Genomic DNA, 24025 nt, shown 5'->3' on the forward strand with positions numbered 1-24025 from the left:
TAGATGCGAATATTTCCAATTAACTCCCCATTCCCCAAGTTCATGCCGCCGAAGGCATAGGAACTGGCCCACCAGGTGAGTCAGGCAGACGGGCAGTCAGCACCTCGACACCATCCTCAGTTACAAGAAGGGTATGCTCGAACTGGGCCGACAGGGATCCATCTTGGGTGGTGCTGGTCCAGTCGTCGGGCCAAGTGCGGTCACGGTGGGTACCGATGTTGATCATGGGCTCAATCGTGAAGCACATACCGGGCTTGGCAGTGCCCACAGCCTTATTCTTAGCGTAGTGAGGAATGTTGGGTGCACAGTGGAACAGCTGGTTGATACCGTGGCCGCAGTAGCTCTTGACGACACTGCAGTTACGACCCTTGGCGTGCTTCTCAATGACATTGCCAGGTTCACGGAACAGCATGCCAGGCTTGACCAGGTCAATTGACTGGTCCAAACATTCACGCGAGGTTTCCACCACCCGGACAGCGTCGGGGTTCGCAAGTGCCTTGTCTCCAACATAGTAGGTCTCGTTGATATCACCGTGGAATCCCTTGTGATACAGAGTGACATCAATGTTGATAATGTCTCCATCCTGCAACGGCCGTTGATCGGGAATACCGTGGCAGATAGTCTCGTTGATCGAGGTACATACGGACTTGGGGAAGTTCATGTAGTTCAGCGGCGAGGGGTAAGACTAGAGAAATGTCAGTACGGTTTTGTGCACCAGAGAGGAACTCCTCGTACATCACGCTCTATACAAGCCTTGTGAACAACCTCGTCGATGTAGTCCGTCGTGACACCAGGCTTCAATTCACGTGCAGCAGCATCCAAAACCTCACGAGCCAATCGGCAAACCTTGCGCATGCCCTCTTGTTCCTCCTTGTTCAGGATGGTGATGTTATGACGGCCGATAAGCTTTTGCTCGGAGCGGGGAATACCATCACGGGCATAATCCGGGTGCGGGATTGTCTTGGGAATCGTTCGTTTGGCGGACAGAGGATAGACGGGTCGCAATGAACCGCTATAAGGGAAGGATGGGTACGGATTGAAGGTTCCGGTGGCTGGATCTGGTTCAGAAACTACCTTCGGAGGAAAAAGGTTGGTGAGGATATTACTCTTTTTGTGAATGCTCTTATGTTCGCTCTGGAATAGATGGTCAGCCCTTGGTTTCCCGCGTAGAAGAGCGTAGAACAGCGCCCCAATTTTGTAACTTCCAGTCACATCAGAGTGCCCACGTACCCAGCTTCGCTTGAAACAGTCCTGTGAACAGAAGAAACTGTCGGTGCCGCTCTTCAGACATGTCGGACATTGTAGGGTGCCTGCGTCGTTAGGGCAGTCCACACCCCGGCATTTGCGTTTGGCAGCTTCAGCCATATTAGAATAGCAGAAGTGAAAGGAATAAAAAAATCGAGGAAATACGTAGTCAAGAGTGGATTCAACCGAGGCCAAAACTTCAAGAAAATCCCCGCCGGCCGCAAGGCGATATGGAACTAAACCTCATTTGGACTAGCACCAAAATGGCTGACATTTGCCTGAGGCAGCAAGGCAACCTCCAAAATGACTAATGTCGATCATCTCACTTTGGAACATTCCAACGAAGGGGCCGATCTCGCAGCACGTGATGACGACTTAATCTCCGTTTCAACGTGAGCCTTTTTCTATTTTGGACATTGACCACCTGGGCAGATATATGATGGCCATTCCGAGGCAGAAAGTGGTTGTTGTGGGTGCTGGGCCAGTAGGGTCCTTGGCAGCCCTGTATGCTGCATCAAGAGGCGACGAGGTGGAAGTATATGAGCTCCGTGGAGGTATGTCTTAATGCCTTGTGTGACGTTTTTTTTCCTTTTTCCTTTTTCCTTTTTACCTTTGTGTGACCGCCATTGAGAACAATCCGATTGTCAAGAAAGGAGATACATGTCTTTGAGCTGGAAATGGTTGGCTTTATCAAGGCAACATGTCGCGCAAGGTCCCTATCCCAACACTTCAATTAAGAGGAAAAGACCCCGATTAATCCGTACCACCATCTGCTATATCTCCAATACCTTTGCACTTGTCCTGGCTCAGTTGTGATTCATTGCGAATTCTTCCGAACTGACGCCAATAATCCTTGCGCATCCGTAGATCTCCGGGACCCTACAACTGTGCCATTGAACTTTACTAAGTCTATCAACTTGGCACTCTCCGAACGTGGCATTACGTCTATGAGACATTCTGGTCGGGACGATTTAATCGATAATGTCCTACGTGAAGCGATCCCCATGCATGGGCGGATGATCCACGGGCGAGACCGAGGAGATCTGTGGGAAGCTGCACAGGCCTATGACGTTCACGGCCGGGTATGCACCGATCACCTGCTTGGCAGTTGCTATTGCTATTTATCCTGCATAACATAGCTAACCACTACTATAAGGCTATTAATGCCATCGACCGAAGCACTCTCAACAATGCCCTCCTCGATGAGCTGGAGAAGACCCCCAATGTCAAGCTATTCTTCAACCACAAGCTAACGGGTGCTGACTTCCGCACCAACAAAGCCTGGTTTGAGCGCCGAATCCCCGGCGAGACGCCCATGCCCGATGATGCCGGTATAGCTGGTCGGGTACCGGAGATCGAGGTGTCCTTCGACTACCTCATCGGTGCCGATGGGGCACACTCCGCCGCGCGCTATCACCAGATGAAGTTCGCTCGTGTCGATTACCAACAGGAGTACATCGACACTCTCTGGTGCGAGTTCCGCATCCCACCCACTGAAATCGGAGACTTCCGCATCTCGCCAAACCACCTCCATATCTGGCCTGGGCGCGAGTTCATGTTTATAGCGCTACCATCAGCCGATAAATCGTTCACATGCACCCTATTTGCCCCATCCTCGAACTATAACAACCTAGAAACCTCACCGGAGGATCTGCACGAATTCTTCGACTCGCATTTCCCCGGCGTATGCCCAGAGCTAATCGAGCCCGCGGCGTTGAGTGAGCAGTTCGCCGCGAACCCGCATCTCCCACTGATCAGCATCAAGTGCAGCCCCCACCACTTCAACGCCAGCGTCGTCATCATCGGCGATGCAGCGCACGCGGTCCTGCCTTTCTACGGACAGGGACTGAATGCTGGTCTTGAAGATGTCCGCGTCCTCTTTGAGGAGCTGGACAGGCATGGAGTCTACGACCCAAACTCCAGCGTCTACACACGCGGTCTCAAGCGTAGCGCAGCCTTCCAAGCCTACACGGACCAGCGCTGCGCTGATACACATGCCATCAACGATCTATCGAAGGAGAATTATCTCGAAATGCGCTCGGGCGTCAAGTCGCCGCTCTACAAGCTGCGCAAGACGATTGAAGAAACTATCGATCGCCGTTTCCCTCTCTTCGGATGGAAGACGCAGTACGCCCGTATCAGCTTCAGTAATCAGCGATACTCGGAGGTTATTAAAGCTGTTCAGCATCAGAGCCAGGTGCTTGGTCTTGGTTTGAGCGGGGCTTTGGTTGCTAGTGTTGGTGCTGTGTCCATCTTGATGTGGAAGTACCCTCAGTATCTCTCCCCAATGGGGTTGATTCGGTGCTCGCGACATCTGGCTTGTGTTGGGCTAAGGGCCGTTCGGAGATTCATTCATATGTAAAGCTGCATTGTCGGGTGGGTGGAACTTTGACTGAACATGTAACGGTATGCAGGATTTTGGAGGATGTTTAGTGCATCTAATTTATTATATGGGGAAGTGGTTTAGCATAGACAGCAGACTGGTAGAAAGCAACGAGGGCACAAAAGGGAAGGATTCCAAGATCCAAGTCTGAATTTTTGATCAAACTAATAACACCTGATAAGCACATTAATCCTTAATCCCAGTACCTAATAGCACCGTCCAATCCACCAGTGACAACCTTGCTGGATTCATGGGGATGCCAGTCCACACAAGTAACAGCGCCACCCTCTTTCCCACCAGCCTGGATCTTATGGTACATCTTGCCGGTCTTCCAGTCCCAGAAGCAGACATAGCCACCGCTGTCACCAGAAGCAAGGAACTGACCATCAGGTGAGATCTTGAGGTCGACAGCGTACCCGGAGGTATTATGCCCAACGAAGCGCTTCTTCCGGTTTTGGCGGAATTTGTCCGTCGCACTGTAGACGACGACCTGGTTGTCGCCTGACTGGAAGGCGACGTACTTGCCATTCGGATGGGGCGTCGCACGGGTGAGCGCGAACATGTATGGCTCTGCGATGAACTTGATCGGGACAGGAATGCCGTATTCCCAAGCGCGCAGCGACTTGTCATCAGAGGTGGAGATGAAACGGCGGTTGTCGTCGACGAAAGTGAGGGTGTTGACGGCTGCCAGATGATGGTCATACTCTTGGACCAGCTCGCCGGACCGGGTGTCGAATTGCACGATTTTCTTGTCGGACATACCAGCCAGGAACTCGTGTGAGTGCTCTTCGCCGGGGTTGAAACGGACGACGTGCGGTGTCTTGCCCGTGGAAAACCGGCCAAGACATTTACCGTATTCGGTATCCCAGAGCTTGATCTGTCGGTCGTATGAACCGGTAAGGAAAGTCTTCCCAGACGGGTGGAAGTCTGTGTCTGAGATTGCCTTCGTGTGGCCGGAGAAAGTGCGCAAGAGTTCCCGAGAGTGATACACATCCCAGAGCTTGGCCTTTCCATCGGCTGCTGACGAAAGCAGCAAGTGACCAGATTTGGGGATGAATCGAAGAGAGGTGATCGGCTTGGTGTGCGACTTCCAGGTCTGGACAAGCTTTTTCGGTACGTAGTTCTTGGTGGTGCCGGGCTCTTTGCGCAGATCGATATCCAGGTCCTGGGGCACGTGCATGTACGTCCGGCCCTGGTAGTCGTACTGCTCTGATCCGTGGAACTCGGTGGTTTCTTGCTTGGAAAGGTCGCCTTCGTAGGCAGTGGCATCCTTGCTCATGGCCGGCATGGGCGCCGTGGTAGTCAGGGTCTCGTCTTCCTCTTCGACATATTCCTCGTCGCTAGCAAGCGCGCGCTCATCTCCTTCGCCGACCTCCACATAGTCATATTGCTGGTCGTTTTGGTATTTCGCCCAGGGTCCCAAGTATGCGCCTTCTCCTTCCACGATACTGGAATCGCCCTTCTTTTGCCGCTTTGTCCGCCAGTTTGCGGACGCGCTCTTGGTCGGCTTAATTTGCACAACATCCCGACCTCCATATTGCGCCGCATTTTCAAGATTTCCGATAAATTGGTCCGGTTGTGTCGGATTGCGCGTGTATCCCAGACTCTGGAACGTGCGATGCTGCGCAGCAAATGTGGATTCGCTAATGGCTGCTTCTTCGGCAAATCCCGTGGGAACATTCTTTCTTTTGATACCGTTTCCGGGACCTGTTGGCTTAAACGGATTCACAGGGCCCTGGGAAGGCTTCGTAAGATCATCGTATGTGGCATTGTAGGTGAGGGCTTGGGATGAGGCGTTGGCGAGTGCCATCTGCATATGCGCTTGGTCCTGTAGGATCGTTAGTCTTATCTGTTCGTCATGGTGGAGGCGCGAGAAACAAAAGAACTCGGGGAGTAAGGGTGATTATCGGGGGACCAAACCTCTGTATTGACCTCTGGTGCAGCAACGACCTTGGTCGCGGCTGTCACAGACGAGTTGGGCATAACCGTGGCGTCATCGTCGCTCGAGTCATAACCAGCACCTAATAAGGCAGACATGACTGATATGTTAGAGAGAGTAGGAATGCGCAGACCTCAATGCCCCTCCGTAACAAAGTTGGGGTTGAATGTGGTTGGTAAATGGTAGGTGGTGCAGGATGGGAATTTTACGGGCGTCGGGAGACTCCCGATACGAAGGCCGCGGAACAGCCACCGCAGCCAAGCTCTTTATCAGTCGCAAGGCAGCTTCACTCTTAGTTAGGTGCGCATGTCAACTATGCCTACTGTTTTTGCTCCTGTTTACGTCTATTTGATGCCATGGTATTTCTTAATAATAAATCAGTTAAATGTCAGAAACCTTGGGTATCGTACGCTCTTCATTGCCAACCGCATGGGAGGTATATACAACTTAACAGGCCGAAAGACATAGCAAGATCAACACAGAAGAAGAATTAAAAACAAAACAAATGATAGCAAAAGAGCACATACACCACCGCGAGTCAATCATACAGTGTCTCGAATCAACCCAGCTCACATCCCCAGCTCGAGACACTCCAAAGGAAATATCTATTACTTCTCATCGCTGTAGTCCTACCAGCGAATATCTCAAGGCTGAAAGAATTCGTTGCTCATCGATAGTCATGGCCGCCCAACAGACAAGGAACCAGTCGATATACCGATTTATATGGTATAGCGGCCGCCTTGGAGCTGTGGGTTGTGTGACAGGCCGAGAACAATGTCCAGAGAACACTGACCAAGAACTCATGACAACCAGCTCATCGACAGACGGCTCCTTGATCTAGCCGGGAGAACCATGATGCATCGCGTATTCGGTCTTTTGACGCAGTCAGTGGCCCTCATCGCGGATAAGGGCAACAATCATGCTGTAGAGGTAGAAGAAGAACATAAGGAGGTGGAAGCCAAGCTTGATGAAGGATTCCTAAACACGATTTCGAGTCAGTCACTGCACTGCGGTTTGCGTCTCGGAAACCCAACTGACCTTCTTGTGCACGTTCAACTTGCGGAAAATCTCGGTCGCATCCAAAAGGTGCTGGTTCTCGTAGATCCTATATGTCCAAAAACGACTCGATTAGCCGTCTGCTGAAAGGGCTTGCGACTACTCGGGGGAGCTTCAACGTACTTCTTGGCGTTGAACAACACGAGGGGCAGGTTCAGCACAATGGCGAGCCAGTATCCATTAATCACGAAGAGGAAGGTCAGGAACGCGTGGACAGCGGCTTCGGGGATGATGTAGGCGTTAAGGCGGTTGCAAAGGTCGATGGGGTTGATGTAGTCGCTGGAGGGGGAAAAACAGAAAAATGTCAGCTTGTATTCGGCAGAAGTATCCGTGGACCCAAGGGAGTTGCTAGGAACATATGACTGGGAAAACTCACCATTCGAGATCACTGTACATAATCGTGAAGAACACCTGGAGGAAGAGGTTGACGGCGTTGATCAACACCGACAACAGGTAAAGCCATGCTTCGCCGGACATCATTGCGAGTTTGACGTTGCGTCAAATATAATTGGCAGTATTTCAATTGCTAAAGAGAAAATATGAGTAAACTGTCTGCGACAAAAGTGGTTGAGGTCAAGGTGGATTTGAAGAGGCCGGAATTGGAGATGTTTGTGGGGTTCTGCGGCCCAAGGAAGACTGAGGAATCACACAGAGTCCTCCCCGAAGAGGGGGTCAAAGCTCACTCACAAATAAGAAGCTAAATGCACTTAAGCTTGTGGGAGTGAAAAAAGAGCAGACTGAGCAGAGATGAGGTGGGATCAAAAGAGTTTCGATTAGCGAACTGCGGCCGAACCTGAAATGGGTCGGCGGTGTCGGGAGGGCTGGCCATCATTAGCGCAACCCGCAAACGGGGCTGGGGACGTACCTTGACTCCGGAGTACTCGATAATAAACAAATTCAGGATGTCAGAGTCGAAATAAATTGTTGACTACTCCGTATTTGGGCTGGTAACTGAACTCAGTCTGCCTCAGTGTTGACTTGAAAGACCAAGCCTGGAAGGTTTGTAGATGACGTTGACACGTGCCTCGTGTAGGTACATGGGAGGTACATGAGGTCTGGACGAGATCTACTCAACTTCGACGTTGTTTATTTGAAAACATGAAAATGCAGGGGATCGTTAGAATTACCCGTCTTGTCTATATACATAATGACAGACTATAAACCTCTGCATACGAGCTTCCATGCGTCTTTAGAGAGCCGATCTTCAGTAGTCTTCGATCATCTTTGCAATGACCGCAACACACAAAACAACGTCCCACAAGGACAAGGACTAAATCAAACCCGAGGCAAAACATTGAATCAATGGGAACGCTTGATGATATCATACCAGTGTATAGTAACATAAAACGACTAGCTCATCGCTTCTCCACAAGTAGGAAATGCATTGCACTGTATGCAATGATTATGAAGGCCCCAGAAATGACAGCCAGCCCGATAACATCGCTCCAGTAGGCTTGTGTGTTAAAGCCAAACGCACTTAAAATAGAGGCACCGGGGACTTCAATATCCAAACCGTACTTATGGTCAATCAGAGTGAGATAAGTCACTTCATTGACGATCAAGGCCTCGAAGCCGTAGTGGAAGATGGACAGCTAGTACTATTGTTAGTAAGGAAAACATCACTTAAGTTATAGGGAAACTCACTGTCTGCAACCACAATGCTGACTTGGGGATCGCATCGTGATTCAGCAGCAGACCGGCGAAGAGCAAGCTGAAAAGCATCACCAAACTGCCGATAAGATTGGCGACGCCACCATCCCGGAAAATGATGCCGATGAAGAGGCAAATGTTGGCTGCAGCAAGATTGAAAAGGACTAGAACCAGCAAAAAGCGGAAGAATTCAGGCCATGCCGGAATCAGACCCGTCATGGGGTAGACGATGATGCCCATGATTATGGGAGGAATCAGCCTCAAAGGAACGATATCAAACACAACCTTGGACGTAAAGTATGTGATCGGATGATAGTAACCATTGGCACGCTCCCGTACAAACAAAAGCCGCTCCGTGGAGAACACGTTGAGACTGGTCAAAGTACTGAAACCAAATAGAGCCAAGATGAAGAAGAAGAGACCAAGACGATTCTGGAAGCCTCTGATATCGTCAGTGAGACCATAGAAGAGGTATCCAGATAGGACCGCGAGAAGAATAGCAATTGCGTAATGGGTGAGCATCAGCATCGGGTTTCGATAAAGATTACGCCATGTCCGCTGAGACAGGATGATAAACTGCCGCGCCAGACCAACTCGAGCATAGCCCTTGGACTGAATCACAGTATCCGACAACATGGGCGAATTTGGCGAACCATTCGCGGCCTGTGCATTCTGAACGGCCGTTGAAATCTCATCATGCACGAGATGGCAAACGTCAGACTCCGCATAGCTCGCCACCAGAATGTCGAGATCACTTTGTCCAGGTGCCGGAGGAGGTAGCTGATCGGGGTCATCAAGGATTTGCGGAGGAACATTGCCTTGTTGACGGGAAAGACGCAGCCATTGTTGATGGTTCTCAGCTACATCCAGTGTAGCACTCTCGTCGTCTGTCTTTGGCGTGATTGGGCGCTCATTATGTTGCTTTCGAGAGTAAAGTTGACGATCTTGTTGCTGTTTCAAAGATACCCGGCGTTTACTTTTGGGTCTCCGGCTGGCCTCTGCACTTGAGTTGTCTTCGGTGCTCTGGATCGATGCGCTGGTGACGGACTTAACGGCCCTAAGACTGCTTGATGCTGTCTTAGGCGGACCAGTGCGCCCACCCACAGACGATCCTACTTCATCTGTATATGATGAATGAGCACCACCGGCGTGCATTGTAAGATCGACAAGATAATCTGCAATGTTGAATCCCGGCGGACAGGAATAGCCCACGCGGTCGAAATACTGTTGACAGGACGAGAAAGGACCAGAATAGACAGTGCGCCCATCAGCAAGAAGGACGAGTCTGTCAAAGAGAGCAACAATGTTCGATCGAGGTTGATGGATGGTGAAGATAACAGTGCGGTTGTATGTCTTGGCCAGCGTCACCAGACATTCCACCACATTGAACGCATTGTAGGCATCCAATCCACTGGTGGGTTCATCCAGGAACAGAATACTAGGGCTGGTAACCAGCTCACAAGCAATCCCGACTCGGCGCTTCTCTCCACCAGAAATGCCACGACCATTGCCTTCTTCCGAGCCAATCAATTGATCCTTGATGTGATAGATCCCGAGTTGTTTTTCTACCTCCAGGACTCTTTGCTCTTTAGCTGCTCGACTCATGTCCCGAGGAAGTCTGAGTAGGGCGCTTGTCAAAATGGTCTCATGGACTGTCAAGGTGGCAAGCATTGTGTCTTCTTGGTCGACAAAGCCAACCATGCCTCTGAAATCATTGTCGTCAATTTTCTCACCGTTGACATAGAAATCGCCATTAACTGAGCCACGCTTGTTCTTTCGTGCCAGGATATCAAGGAATGAAGTCTTCCCAGCACCGGATGCTCCCATAATAGCTGTAATCTGGCCTGGGACGGAGGCACCTTGAATGCCAGAGAGAATCTCTTTTCCGTTTATACTGTAAGACACATTATCCCAGTACAAAGCGGCCGGGCGATAGTCTGAAAGGAGTTTGGCAGCTTCGTCGTCCGAATCATCCGAAAGAGCCAGGCGGATATAACCACGGCGCGCAGCACGACGTGACAGATACCAGACGAGCAGAATGACAGCAACCACAAACAACGAACTTCCCGCGATCACTCCGGCAATGAGTGGAGTGTTGATTTTCTTCACGGGGCGCTCGTATCCCGGTTCGTCAGTCTTGTACATGCACTCTCCTGAATCGCATGACAAGAAGATGCTAGGATCACCGAAGACGCCCGCAATCAATCCATTCATCTGAGGCTCAGAGAAAACGCTCTTTGTACCCTTCAATGTCGATTCAGTATCAAAAGTAGCCGGGCCTTTGATCATTTGATCAAGGAAATCGCTCAGATCGATGGACCCATTCTCACCACAGAGGAAACGGCCCGGAATACATTTGCACTGAAGGTGGTCACACTTGTAGTGGGTTTTGTTGGTGTCATAGTCTGTTTCCATGTCCCACTTGCAAGTGTCCAGGCCGCAATAGAATGACTCTTTCTGGTCGACCCAAAATTGGAAGCTACAAGTCTCATCCTCAGCTTCGCAGGAAAAAGTCACTTGAGGCTTGCGGCCGTCGAGCTGTTTCAAGATCGCCCGGTTGGTCACATCGCACATTTGAAAGTTCTCCTTAACCGTGACACCCTGCTTATGACAAACTCCCCCTTGGCTTTCTGGCATCATCGCATTGCACGCATTATCCGAGCCGCAGACATTGCAGTTGATGCCTTTCCATCCATCCTTGCATTGACAGGTATTGGAATCACGCTGCGGTCGGTTCAAGCCATCGGCCAACGAACCACATAGGGGAACGGAGCAGTCGTCACCTCCAAATCCGGGGGGACATGAACATTTGCCGTTGAAGTTGTTGCATTCAGCAAAGTGAGTGCAGTTATAGTTGTCAAGCTGGCAGTTGAAGCAAGCCGGACACTCGGGACATCCGGGTGGTCGATCGTCGAAGAGGGAATAGGATTGCGTAGCGAGGTTTGCGTCGGAAAATTCACTCCATGCTGCAGCAGATCCAAGCAGGGGAGTTAATGTGAGAAGCGAAAGAGATATTGCGCCAGTCAAGCGCATCTTGTGGGAAGGATGGCAGCAGCGTGTCCTATTACGCAGATACCAATAACGAGAGAGGGGATGCGGGGCGGACCGCCGAATTGATCAAAGTAGAGGATAAAACCGGAGCATACAGTTGGAGTAAAAGATAGAGACAAGGCAGGTTTGGAGGTCGAGAAGCAGAAAGCGGAGAGAGGGTGAGATTGGCCCCCGGACGATGACGCGGGCGGAGAAGAGGCTGGGCTGATGCATGGGGCGTCAGGAACCCGCAGATGACCCGACAACATTATGCTATGCGGCCTTCGAAGATTGGCCTCGTTTTTTATTCCATAATATCAACTAGATAATCTATGAATCCGGAGAGGTTTACTACAATATTTCTCCCTGCTCGCTGCTGTATGACTGCCTAGGTGGTTCTGCCTTCAATGCGGGGAAAGCGGAAGATACACCTGAAATATAGTGTCCTTGCTAATATTGATTTGCGGCCCAGGGACTTACTTGGATTAACCCTTCAATTACAGTTATAGCACCTGGACAGGATTCAAGTCATTGGAGCAGCAACGCCGTTATCTATTCTAATATCAAAGGTTGTGTTTCTATAACAATGTCACTCTCCTGTACCACTTCCCAAAGCAGACAACCTCCCCTTAGGGCTAGACACTCACAATGACTGGTCTTATTCATATTGATGATCTGCGCCACATGTATCCAACGACCTCAACATATTAACCTTGGGATCGTGAAGATAAATTGGGATATTGCGATTCATCACGTGATGACACACAGCCAAGGAACTCATAGGTCAAAACGATGGGAGCATAACGAGAGACCCAAGTATTACCCATTCAACCGAACCTTGGAACATCCCTGGACAAAAGATATTCTGAATTGTGAACTTTGCTCCTTAATTCTCACAGTTATCAGCCATGGTGAAGATTGAAGCTTTCGCGGTTGAACAGGTACCTCCCCGCATTACCCCATGATTCGGTGGTGTTTGTCTGTTCCCTGCCCGTGGGTATACAGCTATCCTTATTGACCAATTTGCAGTGGATGGACAAGTATGAGACCACTGCCAAATATAATACTGCCGAGACCTGCTGCGCATCCATCTCCGTCGACGATCTCCGCGCGCTCTCCGATGATAAGGAGTCCGACCCTCTCGCCCAGCTTCAGTCAACGAAACTTACATATGGGGCGATCCGTGGCTCCGATAAGCTACGAAACACATTGGCGAATCTGTACTCGGTGAGGGCACCAACGCAGTTGCCGATGGATAATATCTTGATCACCGCTGGCGCAATTCAAGCGAACTTCTTGCTGCTGTATACATTGGCTGGTCCGGGAGACCATGTCATCTGCCATTATCCAACGTATCAACAACTGTTCTCCGTCCCTGCGTCTGTGGGGGCCGAAGTCAGCCTATGGAAGTCCAAAGAGGCCGATGGATGGCAGCTGGACATTGAAGAGCTGAAAGGCCTCATCCGTCCCAACACAAAGTTGATCATTATAAAGTATGTCTCATTCTTATAGAGCGTGGCTTTTTCCCCCTCACATCATTCCCTTCATAGCAACCCACAAAACCCAACTGGAGCCATCATCCCGCGCCAGACACTCCAGCAATTGGTCGATATTGCCCGCGAGAAATCCATAATCATCCACTCCGACGAGGTCTATCGCCCACTTTTCCACAACATCAGTCCTGCAGACCCGAGGTTCCCACCCACACTTCTTTCCATGGGATACGAACGCACCGTGGTGACAGGATCTGTTTCCAAAGCATATAGCCTCGCTGGTTTGCGGGTCGGCTGGGTTGCGTCGCGAGATAATTCTATCATTGAAGCCCTTGCCAACGCGCGCGATTATACAACTATCTCGGTGGGGCAGATTGACGATGCAATTGCTAGTTTTGCATTAGCACCGGATTGCATCCACAATCTTCTGAAGCGAAATATTGATTTGGCCCGAACTAATCTCTCTATCCTAGAGAAGTTCATTGATACTCATCGCTGGGCGTGTGAGTGGATTAAACCCCAAGCCGGTACCACTGCATTTGTGCGCTTTAACAAGATGGGAAAGCCCATAGACGATGTCGCTTTCTGCGAGATGCTTCAGGAACGAACCGGTGTTATGCTTGTACCGGGAAGCCTTTGCTTTGGGGTTGGAGAAGACTTCAAGGGCTATGTTCGCATCGGGTATGTCAACGAAACCGAGGTCCTGGAGCAGGGCTTGGATGCATTGGGCAAGTTCATGGAAGATGGATATGAAGATGTCCCAGTGAAGAAATCCGTGCAAAAGTGATTTGCCTCTTCAAATTCGGCTATCAAAAACCTGCGATTGGACACATGAAGTAGTACCTGGAGTACATACTACTAGTACTTATATAGTATAGCCTTACTCTCCGAAAAGTGCGGGGTGGCGATCCCTCTACATAAGTCCCATGTGAAACTTTGGTATAAGAATCAGAGAATCGTTAGAATTACCATCTACCTAGATAATGAGTACCTAGGTATAAACCGAAGTACTACAACATAAACATAGATATCTGGACTCGAAGAGATAGCCTTGGAAGTGGTGAACGGCTAAATTCCATTGTGTGGCGGGTACGCGTTGTACGATGTCGCATGTCGTCAGGGGATCGGCACACCCGTGCCGAGGCACGTTTCGATCTCTTCTTATTTCAATCCGGATTCCACTGCCAACCTTTATTGCTTTTGATCAACTGGCAACAAAGCCGAATATCGAGGAGCCTCTATAGTGCATTCTCGGGATTTTTACCCCAGAGCTACTACCTAGGTACATTTAAAGCTGGGATACAAGGGGCGACCGCATCCTCCACCCAAAAACTCCTTGATCATACTCACTTGAGCTTGATCGTTGAATCTTTTTGGCCATAATGCCACTGCCATCTTTACCCGGTAGGTTATGTTATGACCCACGGCGCGACTGGTGTCATGGCTAACAAGCGGTCTCTTTGCGCAGAAATTCCCTTGAGTCTTGCACTCCCTGCCGCGGCAACTACACTTGCATATCTCAACGCAAGATGGTCGCTCTCCTACGATTTGAATCTCCTCAAGGGCTTGCTGAAGATGTCTGCGAAGTCCCGCATCGCCGAACGTGGCGACCGCTTGAACCTCTTCTACACACTTGAAGCCTATGCACTCGATCCTAAAACTGCAGACAACGATTTCATTGTGTACAATGGACGAACGACGACATTCCACGAAACCTACATCACGGCTCTTTGCTACGGAGCGTGGTTCAAGACAGTCCACGGCATTAAGCGCAAGGAGATCGTCGCGATCGATTTCATGAACTCATCTACCTTCATCTTCATGCTGTTGGGACTCTGGAGCATTGGAGCAGTCCCTGCATTTATCAACTACAACTTGTCTGGCAAGCCGCTCACCCACTCTATTCGGACGTCCTCCGCAAGGCTTGTGGTGGTTGACGAAGAAGTCCGCCACTGCTTCCCGGAGGAGCAGGAGAAGATTTTGACATCCCCGAACTTCCGTGATGGCAAGGGACCGGTTGAAATTGTGTTCCATACCCCAGAGGTAGAAGCGCAGATCTTAGGGATGGAGCCTATGCGAGAGGATGACAAGGCTCGCAGTGGCTTGATCCCTCGCGATATGGCCATTTTGATTTACACAAGTGGCACCACCGGGCTTCCTAAACCCGCCATTGTCAGCTGGAAGAAGTGCTGGTCTGGTAGTTTGTTCGTTAAAGATTGGTTGAACATTACTCCCTCTGACAGATTCTTCACGGTAAGGTCTACCAAATTTACAAATGTTGCTGTCCAAGCTAACCTCTTAACTAGTGCATGCCTCTTTACCATAGTTCCGCTGCGATACTTGGGTTTATAACTTGCTTGATGGGCGGATCCACCCTGATCATTGGCCGCCGGTTCTCTGCCCGCAACTTCATGAAGGAGGCTCGGGAGAACGGTGCCACAGTTATCCAATACGTGGGCGAAACGCTGCGTTATCTATTGGGTGTAGCACCTGAAATTGACCCGGTCACCGGAGAGGACCTTGACAAGAAGCACAATATCCGCTTGGCGTTTGGAAATGGATTGCGTCCTGATATCTGGAACCGCTTCAAGGAGCGCTTCAACATTCCCACAATCGCCGAGTTCTACGCCGCCACCGAAGGCACTGCGGGCTCATGGAACATTTCGTCGAACGACTTTTCCGCGGGTGCCATCGGCCGAAATGGTGCTTTAGGAAACATTATCCTTGGCCGTGGCTCTGCCATTGTGGATGTTGACCACGAGACCCAGGAACCATGGCGTGATCCCAAGACTGGTCTCTGTAAGAAGGTGCCTCGCGGTGACCCCGGTGAGTTGCTGTTCGCCATCGATGCAGCAGATCCCACTGCCAATTTCCAGGGCTACTTCGGAAACAAGAAGGCAACAGAAGGCAAGATTATCCGGGATGTAATCAAGAAGGGCGATGCCTATTTCCGGACCGGTGACATGGTTCGATGGGACAAAGACGGCCGCTGGTTCTTCTCGGATCGACTGGGTGATACCTTCCGATGGAAGAGCGAGAACGTATCCACCAGCGAGGTTTCTGAGGTTCTAGGCGCCCATCCTGAAGTGCATGAAGCCAATGTTTACGGCGTGGCTCTTCCTAATCATGATGGTCGTGCCGGTTGTGCAGCCGTCCTCTTCAACCAGCAGATAGCAAGCGGTGGCCTCTCTGATTCCGCACTGGAGCCCTCGCGCGAGGTGCTTGATACTCTGGCTGCACACACTCTCCAGAACCTGCCCCGGTTTGCGGCTCCGCTGTTCTTGCGGGTTACGCCTGTGACGCAGTCAACGGGTAACAACAAGCAACAGAAGCATGTTCTCCGTACTGAAGGTGTGGACCCGGCTCTTGTGTCGAAGAAGGACAAACTGTACTGGCTTCAGGGTAATACATATGTCCCCTTTGGACAGAGGGACTGGGAACGGTTGACTGGTGGTCAAGTTCGACTTTGATTTGTCTGCTTTCCTTGGGACTCATATTGCCTTCTCGTGTCTCCATTGACTTTCCCTATTACCTCTCTATCCTTTTTGGTCCTATGGCATTATCCCTACCCTCCTTTACCTTAAGATACCCTCAACAGCCCTTAATTCAACGATTTATATATGCCCATTAGGTTGGCCTAACATCACTACACTTTAAGTTTACACGTAGCGCATCCTATAGACAGCTGTATAGAGACCCTGGCAATTTCCTGATATCATCTAGTCTCCTGAGCTCTCAATATTGGAATGTCACCGAAGAAGGTTAGTAGGCTATAGGTTGTATGCCCGGGAAACGCATAGTACGGCAGTAGGCCTGGTCACATCCACGATACATATTCACAAGGAAGGTAGATATGACACCTCTTGGAAGGCACCGCTCATTCTGAAATAGGAAGGAAGGACTGCCACAAGGTAAGAGCGTCCCTGGAGTTCTGTACGAGGAAGGAACGATAAGAAAAGTGAACATAAAGGGAACTTTAAGTCCAGACATAGCAACCCCCAACCCCCATAGCTCAGATGGGAAGTGCCCCGGGCAGGGTAATGTTAGGTTGCGTGTTCGAATCACAGCTAGGTCGGGTTGAAGAACTGTGAGTCACGGGCTGACGACAGGGAGTACACCAACCCCACCTTGAAAAGGGGGCTCCCTGATGCCTCAAAGCCTGAGCGAGGCGCGTCCTAGCCGATGAGGAAACTGTCCCTAGCCTAGCTGTTGTGAAGATCCTTGGGGCCATTTTTTTTATTTTTTCTACTTCGGGATCCTTTGAAGCTATTCACTCTTTTGACCCACCACCCACCCCACTATAACCCCACCCCCACAACTTAACTTCTTTCAAGCTTTGCATTTTCTTTTTAATCTTCCTACAAAATACAATGTATGGTCTGGTTGTTTTTTGTTTTTCTTTTGGCGGAAGTCATCGATCTATTTTTTCTTCAATATACGCTCTTGGTTGATACAAATGCGTTCTCTCGCTTGCCCAGGTGGACATAGTCTTCACCTGGGCAATTTCCTTCTCTGAGTGTTCTTGCTCTCATCCTTGGTATACTAGGCGGAACGGTTGAATGTGTCCAAAGGCGAATCAGCCTCGACGATCTTCCACACCTGATCAATCTGTGCTGCAATTTCCGCGCTTAGGGGACCTTTGCTCAATGCAGCAAGCGTCTGATTGAGCTGCTCAACATTACGCGAGCCAACAATCACAGCATCTCCGAATTCTCCTTTAAGGGCCGAGTTATGCGCCACCCACCGATATGCCAATTCAGCCTTGGGAATACCAGACTCCTTGGAAATTCTCTCCCATTGTTCCAAGCCCTCCAACATGCTCGGCTTATTGAAAAGCGCATTGTACACCCCACCAAGTGGTGTGTTTGGATCCCATCGACCCTGGCCGCCCGAGACTAAAGTCGCAACATCCTTGGTCAGGAACCCACCCGCGATAGGCGAATAAGCATAGAAGGACATATTATGCTTCCGCAGCGTGGGAAAGATTTCTTTTTCTGCTCGGCGTGCAACGGCGGAATAATTACCCTGGTACACACATGGAACGACATAGTTCTTTTCACGACAGATACGGACTACCTCTTCGACCTCCTCGGCCAGATAGTTGGACAGCCCAAAGCGCCTGAACTTGCCAGCCCGGTACTCAGAGTCTATACTAGCGAGCAGGTCTTCCATTGAGCTTCTGCGTTCAGGAGCATGCATGTAGTAGACATCGAGCTAGGAATGGAATCAGAGATTGAATCTGTGCAGCCTTAGGTTATGAGAAGCTCACCTGATCAGTTTGAAGAAGAGCTAAACTCTCGTTCAAGCTTGTAACAAGAGACTCTGGGGTGGAAGGCTCTGGTGCAGCCCCGCCAGGGAATTTTGAATCAATGGTGAAGCGGGAATGGGCTTGAAGTTTTCCCAGTAGCTCCTCGGAGTTACCGTAGCGCTTGGCAGTATCAATGTTTTTGATGCCTTTAGCATGTAGGATATTGAGGACCTCCCGGATAGATTCAAGGGTTGGATATGAGACTTTGTCCACGATTGAGGCTCCGCCCCAGATGGTTTTGATGCTCGCCATGATAGATGGTTGAAGAATGAAACGGGATATATGAATACACCTTGGGGAATTTTATAATCAGTATCTTCTCAAGTACTACTAGTATCCTGGATTATCAATCATCGGTTCGAATGTCACCCGTACCGAGAACTGCCATCCCCACTTCCCGAAGTTCCGAGTCGGAATCGATGTCCCTCCGGGGTCTCTTGATTACATGTAGGAATTATTTGGAATTCCTGTTGCAAATCAAATTGAAATATTATTATCTACCTAGGTACATGTGCTCAAAATCATAAAGGGAAATAGTATGTAAATAGGCAAATCCAATGTCATTCTACAAGGACAAGCATAAAGCCGACTTGAGAGCCAAATCGGCTTCCCCGCATGCATTTGGAGATCCCCAGTTTTCCTTTTCTTCTTGCTCTCTTTCTCTTTTGCTTTTCACCACTTTCCTCAAAATCATCATGTCTTCAAGTTTGTCATTACTCGCACCTCTTCGCCCGCGCGTAATGGCGCAAACCCGACCGGGCGCAATTCGCAGTTTCACCATCTCTCAGCATCTCCCCTCAGATGCGTCCTCGGTAGCCTCGGCCTTCCTGTCGCGCTTCCAATCCCTAGGGCCACAAACCCGTACGCAAACGATAGATGCAAACCAACTCCAGCTTCTCACCCTCACACTCAATCGCCCGACTCTGTTCCCCGGTGCTCCCTCCCTGTCCAATGCCGCATCCGCCCCGCAGTCCACAGTACCCGTTCCGCCGGGCTACCACCTCGCGTATTTCACACCCGCGTTTTTAGAAAGTGAACTTGGGGCTGATGGAACCGATGCATCGTACAATCCCGACGTGCCCTTCACTCGACGCATGTGGGCAGGCGGCGAGGTGCTGTGGCCCCGTGTGGATGGGAAGCCCAATCTGTTACGGATAGGACAGCAGGTGCAGGAGACAACGCGGGTACTTAGCGCGGAGCCCAAGGTTGTGAAAAAGACCGGCGAGGACATGATTGTTGTTGGAATCGAGAAAGAATTCGCGAACGAGCACGGCGTCTCGATTATTGACCGACGGTCTGTCTTTTCTTTCCAAGTATGTCGCAGCGCAAGGCACTGACAGACATTCACATAGCAATTGGGTGTTCCGCAAAGCCCTACCTGTCCCATCTGCATCAGCGCCATCCAGTATCCCTCCCTCCTCTCCAGCATCCCATCTTGCGACCCCAAATCCTACCTCGTCCATCATCTCCACCGAGGGCAACACCCATACGCGAACCCTGGTGCAAACACCCGTGACACTGTTCCGCTTCTCCGCTCTGACTTTCAACCCTCATAAGATTCATTACTCCCTGCCCTGGGCGCGGGATGTAGAAGGGCACAAGGATATTGTAGTACATGGTCCGTTGAATCTGATATCCATTCTGGATCTTTGGCGTGACACTCGCCAGAATGTCGCAGATTCTACATTGGTTGTACCTGAGCGCATCTCTTACCGGGCGACGAGTCCATTATATGCGGGGGATGAGTATCGGATTGTGCTTGAAGATGGCGAGGGAGCAAAGGTGCAGATTATTGGGCCGGGGGAGTAGTCGCCATGAAGGCTGAGATCCACTAAATATTAACTGCACAAATATATCACGTATAAAAATGTGATGATTGCGGTATGTAAGGGCTATTCCTGATAGAATCGAAGGACTAAAGCCCTGTCCGGTGTTAACGGTGTCAGCGGGGCGTGTAGATCGCTTGGGAGTCAAATGGTTTTTCCTTTTCCACCTGGAATGTCCTGTTCCGGGGCATCCTCCCCATCATTTGCTGATCGCAATAACCATAATAACCATAACTAATAATGGACGAACCTCTGGACCCTGCTGCGGAAAACCCCGCCCCCAAAAAGCGAACGCGAGTTCAATTTTCCTGTACGGCGTGCAGGTATCGAAAGTAAGCTCAACGCATAACGTGCATACCCAGCATATCTGCAGCTACTGATTGATTACAGATTGAAATGCTGTCGCAATCACCCTTGCGGTAATTGCAAGAAGCGAGGCGAGGCCACATCATGCACCTATGTCGGGCGCGGGCCACGAGCCAAAGCCCAACATGGGCGGTCAAGCCCGACTCTAGTCCAGGACCGCTTGCACCATCTAGAGAATCTAGTGAAGTCTCTTGCACAGAAGCAGAGGTCTGAACCCGATATCGACTTCAATGCGGTGCAACCAAAGAGTCGGGCGGACTCTGACCGCGATGCTGCGTTGGTTCCTGTTGATACGGGCACGCTGGTCGTCAAAAATGAGGGAACCAGTTACATTGATGGTGCAAATTGGCGCGCTATTCTAGAAGAGGTCCGTCTTGATCTGCTCATTGTTGCGCTCTGAGATAACTGTGCTGACGGGTTCTCAAATCTGAAGATTGATGACGTGAAAGAATGTCTAGACGAGGATGGTGAAAATTCCGACGATGAAAGCGTCGAAGTTGACCCGTACGATGACCCGTCACCAGTTCTGCTGCTTGGTCATGGTCCTCCGGTAAGCAAAGAGGAGGTGCTTATGGACATCCCGCCACGGTCAATAGCCGATCGCCTGGTCTCTCGATTCCTTAAGACATCTGAACCGGCACGAGGTATGCTATTCTCGAGGAGAGCACCGGACACTGAGTACTGATAAACAGCAGTTTTAATCCATGTTCCCACGTTTCAGAAAGAGTACGAGGAGTTCTGGCTGCGCCCAGCAGACAAATCATTTACTTGGATCTCTCTCTTATACTCGATCATGACTTTGTCTCTCTCTCTATATTATCGAGGCTCAGAGCCGTTGCCTTCTAGTATGGCTGACCCTATCAAGTCATGGGCCATATTCCGGAAAAGGTCCTCGCAGTGTCTTATCCAAGCGAACTACATCGCCCCAGGGCGATATAAAGGCGAAGCACTATTCCTTTACTCACTCACCGAGTTTTACCGCACCCAGGATTCGCATATTGGAATGTCCTACTTGCTCGGGATGACTATTCGCCTGACTATGCGTATGGGTTACCATCGTGATCCGCGTCATTACCCAATGCTATCTGCCATGGATGGGGAAATGCGCCGCCGTCTCTGGGCGTTGCTCGTTCAGCTCGACACTTTAGTCTCATTTTCAGTCGGTGTCCCTCGAACAATCCAGCCTTGGCAATACGACACAGAGTTGCCCTCTAACTTGCTGGACACCGACTTCGACGAGACTTCCGTTCAATTACCACCCGAGAGGCCAAGTAATGAAGGAACAGATTGCACATACACAAGGGCCAAATCACACATTATGAGTGTCTTTGGTCAGATAACAGACCTAGCATTCTCTCGAGAGCATTCATCCTACGACGAGGTCATGGAGATTGACCGTTGTCTGGAGACCTCGCATGATATGTTACCCTCCTGCTTGCAAATCCGGCCGATGACGCAGTGCATCGCAGACCCAGCAGAACTGACCGCGCGGCGCTTCGCCTTGGAGCTCCTGTATCAAAAAGCACGACTTGTCCTACATCGCCGGTATATCGCTGAGACCAATACCAAATTTGCTTACTCCCGATCAGTCTGCCTAGCCGCAGCTCGGAAAGCGCTTCAACACCACAAAGAGATCTGGACCGAGTTCATGCCCGGCGGTCAGCTGCACGCTGAGCGATTCTTCCTCAAGTCCCTCCAGAATTCCTTCTTGCTCTCGGCAATGATTCTTTGCCTTGAAATGTCTCAGGATGCCGATCGTGGTGATGCCGCACGTCTGGAACCCCAAGAACGCGCAGAGTTCTTGCTTCTTCTGGAAAGTACCCATCGCATATTCATGGAATCCAGTCGTCAGTCTGTAGATACGCAGCGGGCAGCGCATGCTTTGAATATCATGCTCAAGCGGGTGAAGAAAGGTGACTTTCAATATTCCAGTTCGACTACTGGGAAATCAACGGCGCCCAAGGATAGTAAGTCTAACCATTTTCTGCTAAAGATGGGACTGACAAGGTTCCCAGATGATATCCCAACCCAATCCACCGGTGCACCAACATTTAATCAACAATGCCCAGCCTACACATCCAATTCTGGCGAATTCCAGTCCGCAATACCCAACACTGGCCAGGCAGCGTCATACGATTCCCTCGGGGTCATTGAAGACATGCTTGATATACCCGCACAACTGGACTGGGTAAGAGCCCCGACTGTGCTTAGTACAACCATAACTAATTCTTCATTCCTAGAACCTGTACGACAGTCACATATCAGGGGTCCAAATGGCCACCAATAACAACATTTGGTACCCCCATGGTCCCGCGACTCCGGCGTACGATTTCGGTGCGTATCCTCCTGGTGTATCGCCGATGGATCATCAGAACTTCCAGCAATGATGATGGTGAATTTTACATATATATATCAAATGTTATGAATATATTATGCTTGTTTCGTACATCGTTGATCAAAGATCGCGTGATACTACCCACCAAGGCGCTTACAACGATAAATTGATTAGCGAGACCCAAGAACAGCCATGTCGTAATACGTACATCGCTAGAGCTATTAGGTTTTTAACCTAAAAGAAAATTGTTCGAATTACAGAATCCGTGAATCAAATCCGGAGTATGTACCTGGGCACTCACTAAATCCTACCGAGGCGGCTGCAGATCCGCTCCGCGGAACCGGAGCGTTTTTCCTGTCTGCCAGGAACCACTACGACTAGAACCAACCGTTGTATATCTTCTTTATATCACCCCTCCTCGATGCGACCATTCCGCACCTTGCGACTTCCAAGTCGTTCAACTCTTCTCTCCCAGCACCAGAATGTGTGCTTAGTCCCCCAACTCAACACAAGCACGAGGACAATAAGCACAACACAACGACCAGGTCTGCGCCGACCTCTACTCCCAAGCAATGGCACCAAAACCACCACACGAGCATTCGGTCTGCCCGACCTATCCTCCTTCCTCCCCAACAGCAACAATAGCAACAATAACAACTCCCCACACCGCGTCTTAACCGCCACCCGCACCCTCCCTTACAATCCAGCCCTGCTATACAAAGTGATTTCCTCAGTCGAAGCCTACAGCCAATTCCTCCCCTTCCTCACCGCCTCGACCGTGACAGCGCGGGATCCGGAAACAGAATACCCAACCCAAGCGTTCCTGACGGTCGGCTACGGCCCGCTCAGCGAGACGTTCACGTCGCGCGTGATCTGCGACGTGGAGAAGCTGACTGTGGAGGCTAAGAGCGGGGCCAACTATGGTAAAGAGGTGCAGGATGGCCGGGCTAGTAAGAGCTCTTCTTCGTCCGGGCTGAGCGGGTTCTTCCCCGGTGCGAATGAGGGCCTTTTCGAGTACCTAACGACGAGATGGGAATTGGTGCCCGTTTCGCCTGGAGCGCAGGGTGGGCCGTTGACTAAGGTCAACCTGGAAGTGCGGTTTGAGTTCCGTTCGCAGATGCATGCTACGCTTATGAGTGCTGTTGAGGGGCAGATGGCTGGGGTTATGATTGAGGCTTTTGAGAAGCGGATACGGGAGGTTGAGGGTAAAAGGCAGTGATAGGGACGTCACTTGCAGATTGGGTTGTATATCAGTGGGAGTTTTGGTTTTCGAGCATACTTTGCATATACGACAACTACATAAGTCTACTTGGGCTTACATGTCGACTCTTGACAACGGAAGGGAAATAGAGGGCATCGCCAATTTGATTCTATTGGATCGCTGTACATGCTCA

At 50.4% G+C, this 24025-nt stretch overlaps 11 protein-coding genes across 11 annotated transcripts; 6 read left to right on the forward strand and 5 right to left on the reverse strand.

The window, feature by feature from the left end:
• Positions 1-40: 40 nt before the first annotated feature.
• On the reverse strand, positions 41-1365 carry N7489_006314 (methionine aminopeptidase MAP1; the record flags this gene model as incomplete). The annotated part of the gene is made up of 3 exons (XM_056712064.1): positions 41-685; positions 736-1134; positions 1231-1365. 3 exons carry the CDS (start codon positions 1363-1365, stop codon positions 41-43), a joined length of 1179 nt encoding a protein of 392 aa, XP_056565779.1.
• Positions 1366-1642: 277 nt separating this feature from the next.
• bna4 (kynurenine 3-monooxygenase) lies at positions 1643-3607 on the forward strand (the record flags this gene model as incomplete). The annotated part of the gene is made up of 3 exons (XM_056712065.1): positions 1643-1799; positions 2113-2327; positions 2402-3607. The coding sequence occupies exons 1-3, from the start codon at positions 1682-1684 to the stop codon at positions 3605-3607; spliced, it is 1539 nt and encodes a 512-aa protein (XP_056565780.1). The 5' UTR covers positions 1643-1681.
• Positions 3608-3821: 214 nt separating this feature from the next.
• Positions 3822-5665, reverse strand: N7489_006316 (WD40 repeat domain-containing protein; the record flags this gene model as incomplete). Its single annotated transcript, XM_056712066.1, has 2 exons — positions 3822-5456; positions 5549-5665. The coding sequence occupies 2 exons, from the start codon at positions 5663-5665 to the stop codon at positions 3822-3824; spliced, it is 1752 nt and encodes a 583-aa protein (XP_056565781.1).
• Positions 5666-6407: 742 nt separating this feature from the next.
• On the reverse strand, positions 6408-7145 carry N7489_006317 (cornichon family protein). Its single transcript, XM_056712067.1, has 4 exons — positions 7000-7145; positions 6747-6902; positions 6606-6672; positions 6408-6545 (listed from the first exon to the last, which is right to left on the reverse strand). The coding sequence occupies exons 1-4, from the start codon at positions 7101-7103 to the stop codon at positions 6453-6455; spliced, it is 420 nt and encodes a 139-aa protein (XP_056565782.1). The 5' UTR covers positions 7104-7145; the 3' UTR covers positions 6408-6452.
• An 833-nt stretch (positions 7146-7978) lies between these two features.
• On the reverse strand, positions 7979-11306 carry N7489_006318 (putative ATP-dependent permease ADP1; the record flags this gene model as incomplete). The annotated part of the gene is made up of 2 exons (XM_056712068.1): positions 7979-8215; positions 8268-11306. 2 exons carry the CDS (start codon positions 11304-11306, stop codon positions 7979-7981), a joined length of 3276 nt encoding a protein of 1091 aa, XP_056565783.1.
• Positions 11307-12211: 905 nt separating this feature from the next.
• N7489_006319 (uncharacterized protein) lies at positions 12212-13583 on the forward strand (the record flags this gene model as incomplete). The annotated part of the gene is made up of 3 exons (XM_056712069.1): positions 12212-12244; positions 12333-12796; positions 12854-13583. 3 exons carry the CDS (start codon positions 12212-12214, stop codon positions 13581-13583), a joined length of 1227 nt encoding a protein of 408 aa, XP_056565784.1.
• A 595-nt stretch (positions 13584-14178) lies between these two features.
• Positions 14179-16266, forward strand: N7489_006320 (uncharacterized protein; the record flags this gene model as incomplete). Its single annotated transcript, XM_056712070.1, has 3 exons — positions 14179-14200; positions 14265-15049; positions 15103-16266. 3 exons carry the CDS (start codon positions 14179-14181, stop codon positions 16264-16266), a joined length of 1971 nt encoding a protein of 656 aa, XP_056565785.1.
• Positions 16267-17338: 1072 nt separating this feature from the next.
• N7489_006321 (aldo/keto reductase family protein) lies at positions 17339-18356 on the reverse strand (the record flags this gene model as incomplete). The annotated part of the gene is made up of 2 exons (XM_056712071.1): positions 17339-18010; positions 18066-18356. The coding sequence occupies 2 exons, from the start codon at positions 18354-18356 to the stop codon at positions 17339-17341; spliced, it is 963 nt and encodes a 320-aa protein (XP_056565786.1).
• Positions 18357-18844: 488 nt separating this feature from the next.
• On the forward strand, positions 18845-19913 carry N7489_006322 (hydroxyacyl-thioester dehydratase HTD2; the record flags this gene model as incomplete). The annotated part of the gene is made up of 2 exons (XM_056712072.1): positions 18845-19398; positions 19457-19913. The coding sequence occupies 2 exons, from the start codon at positions 18845-18847 to the stop codon at positions 19911-19913; spliced, it is 1011 nt and encodes a 336-aa protein (XP_056565787.1).
• Positions 19914-20170: 257 nt separating this feature from the next.
• On the forward strand, positions 20171-22683 carry N7489_006323 (putative C6 transcription factor; the record flags this gene model as incomplete). Its single annotated transcript, XM_056712073.1, has 6 exons — positions 20171-20262; positions 20321-20663; positions 20730-20940; positions 20992-22263; positions 22312-22484; positions 22537-22683. 6 exons carry the CDS (start codon positions 20171-20173, stop codon positions 22681-22683), a joined length of 2238 nt encoding a protein of 745 aa, XP_056565788.1.
• Positions 22684-23052: 369 nt separating this feature from the next.
• Positions 23053-23850, forward strand: N7489_006324 (ubiquinone-binding COQ10-like protein; the record flags this gene model as incomplete). The annotated part of the gene is made up of 1 exon (XM_056712074.1): positions 23053-23850. One exon carries the CDS (start codon positions 23053-23055, stop codon positions 23848-23850), a length of 798 nt encoding a protein of 265 aa, XP_056565789.1.
• Between the last annotated feature and the right edge of the window lie 175 nt (positions 23851-24025).

Source organism: Penicillium chrysogenum (genome assembly GCF_028827035.1).
Source record: "Penicillium chrysogenum strain IBT 35668 chromosome Unknown utg000004l_segment0_segment0, whole genome shotgun sequence".
NCBI classification, from domain to species: domain Eukaryota; kingdom Fungi; phylum Ascomycota; class Eurotiomycetes; order Eurotiales; family Aspergillaceae; genus Penicillium; species Penicillium chrysogenum.

What these genes read in the sequence shown, in the direction of transcription:
- N7489_006317 (XM_056712067.1), bottom strand. Translation starts at nt 7,103, where the DNA reads ATGATGTCCGGCGAAGCATGGCTTTACCTGTTGTCGGTGTTGATCAAC. An exon ending in ATGTACAGTGATCTCGAATG is followed by an intron (nt 6,903 to 6,999) that starts GTGAGTTTTCCC and finishes TTCCCCCTCCAG; the next exon opens with CGACTACATCAACCCCATCG. An exon ending in AGTTGAACGTGCACAAGAAG is followed by an intron (nt 6,546 to 6,605) that starts GTCAGTTGGGTT and finishes AATCGTGTTTAG; the next exon opens with GAATCCTTCATCAAGCTTGG.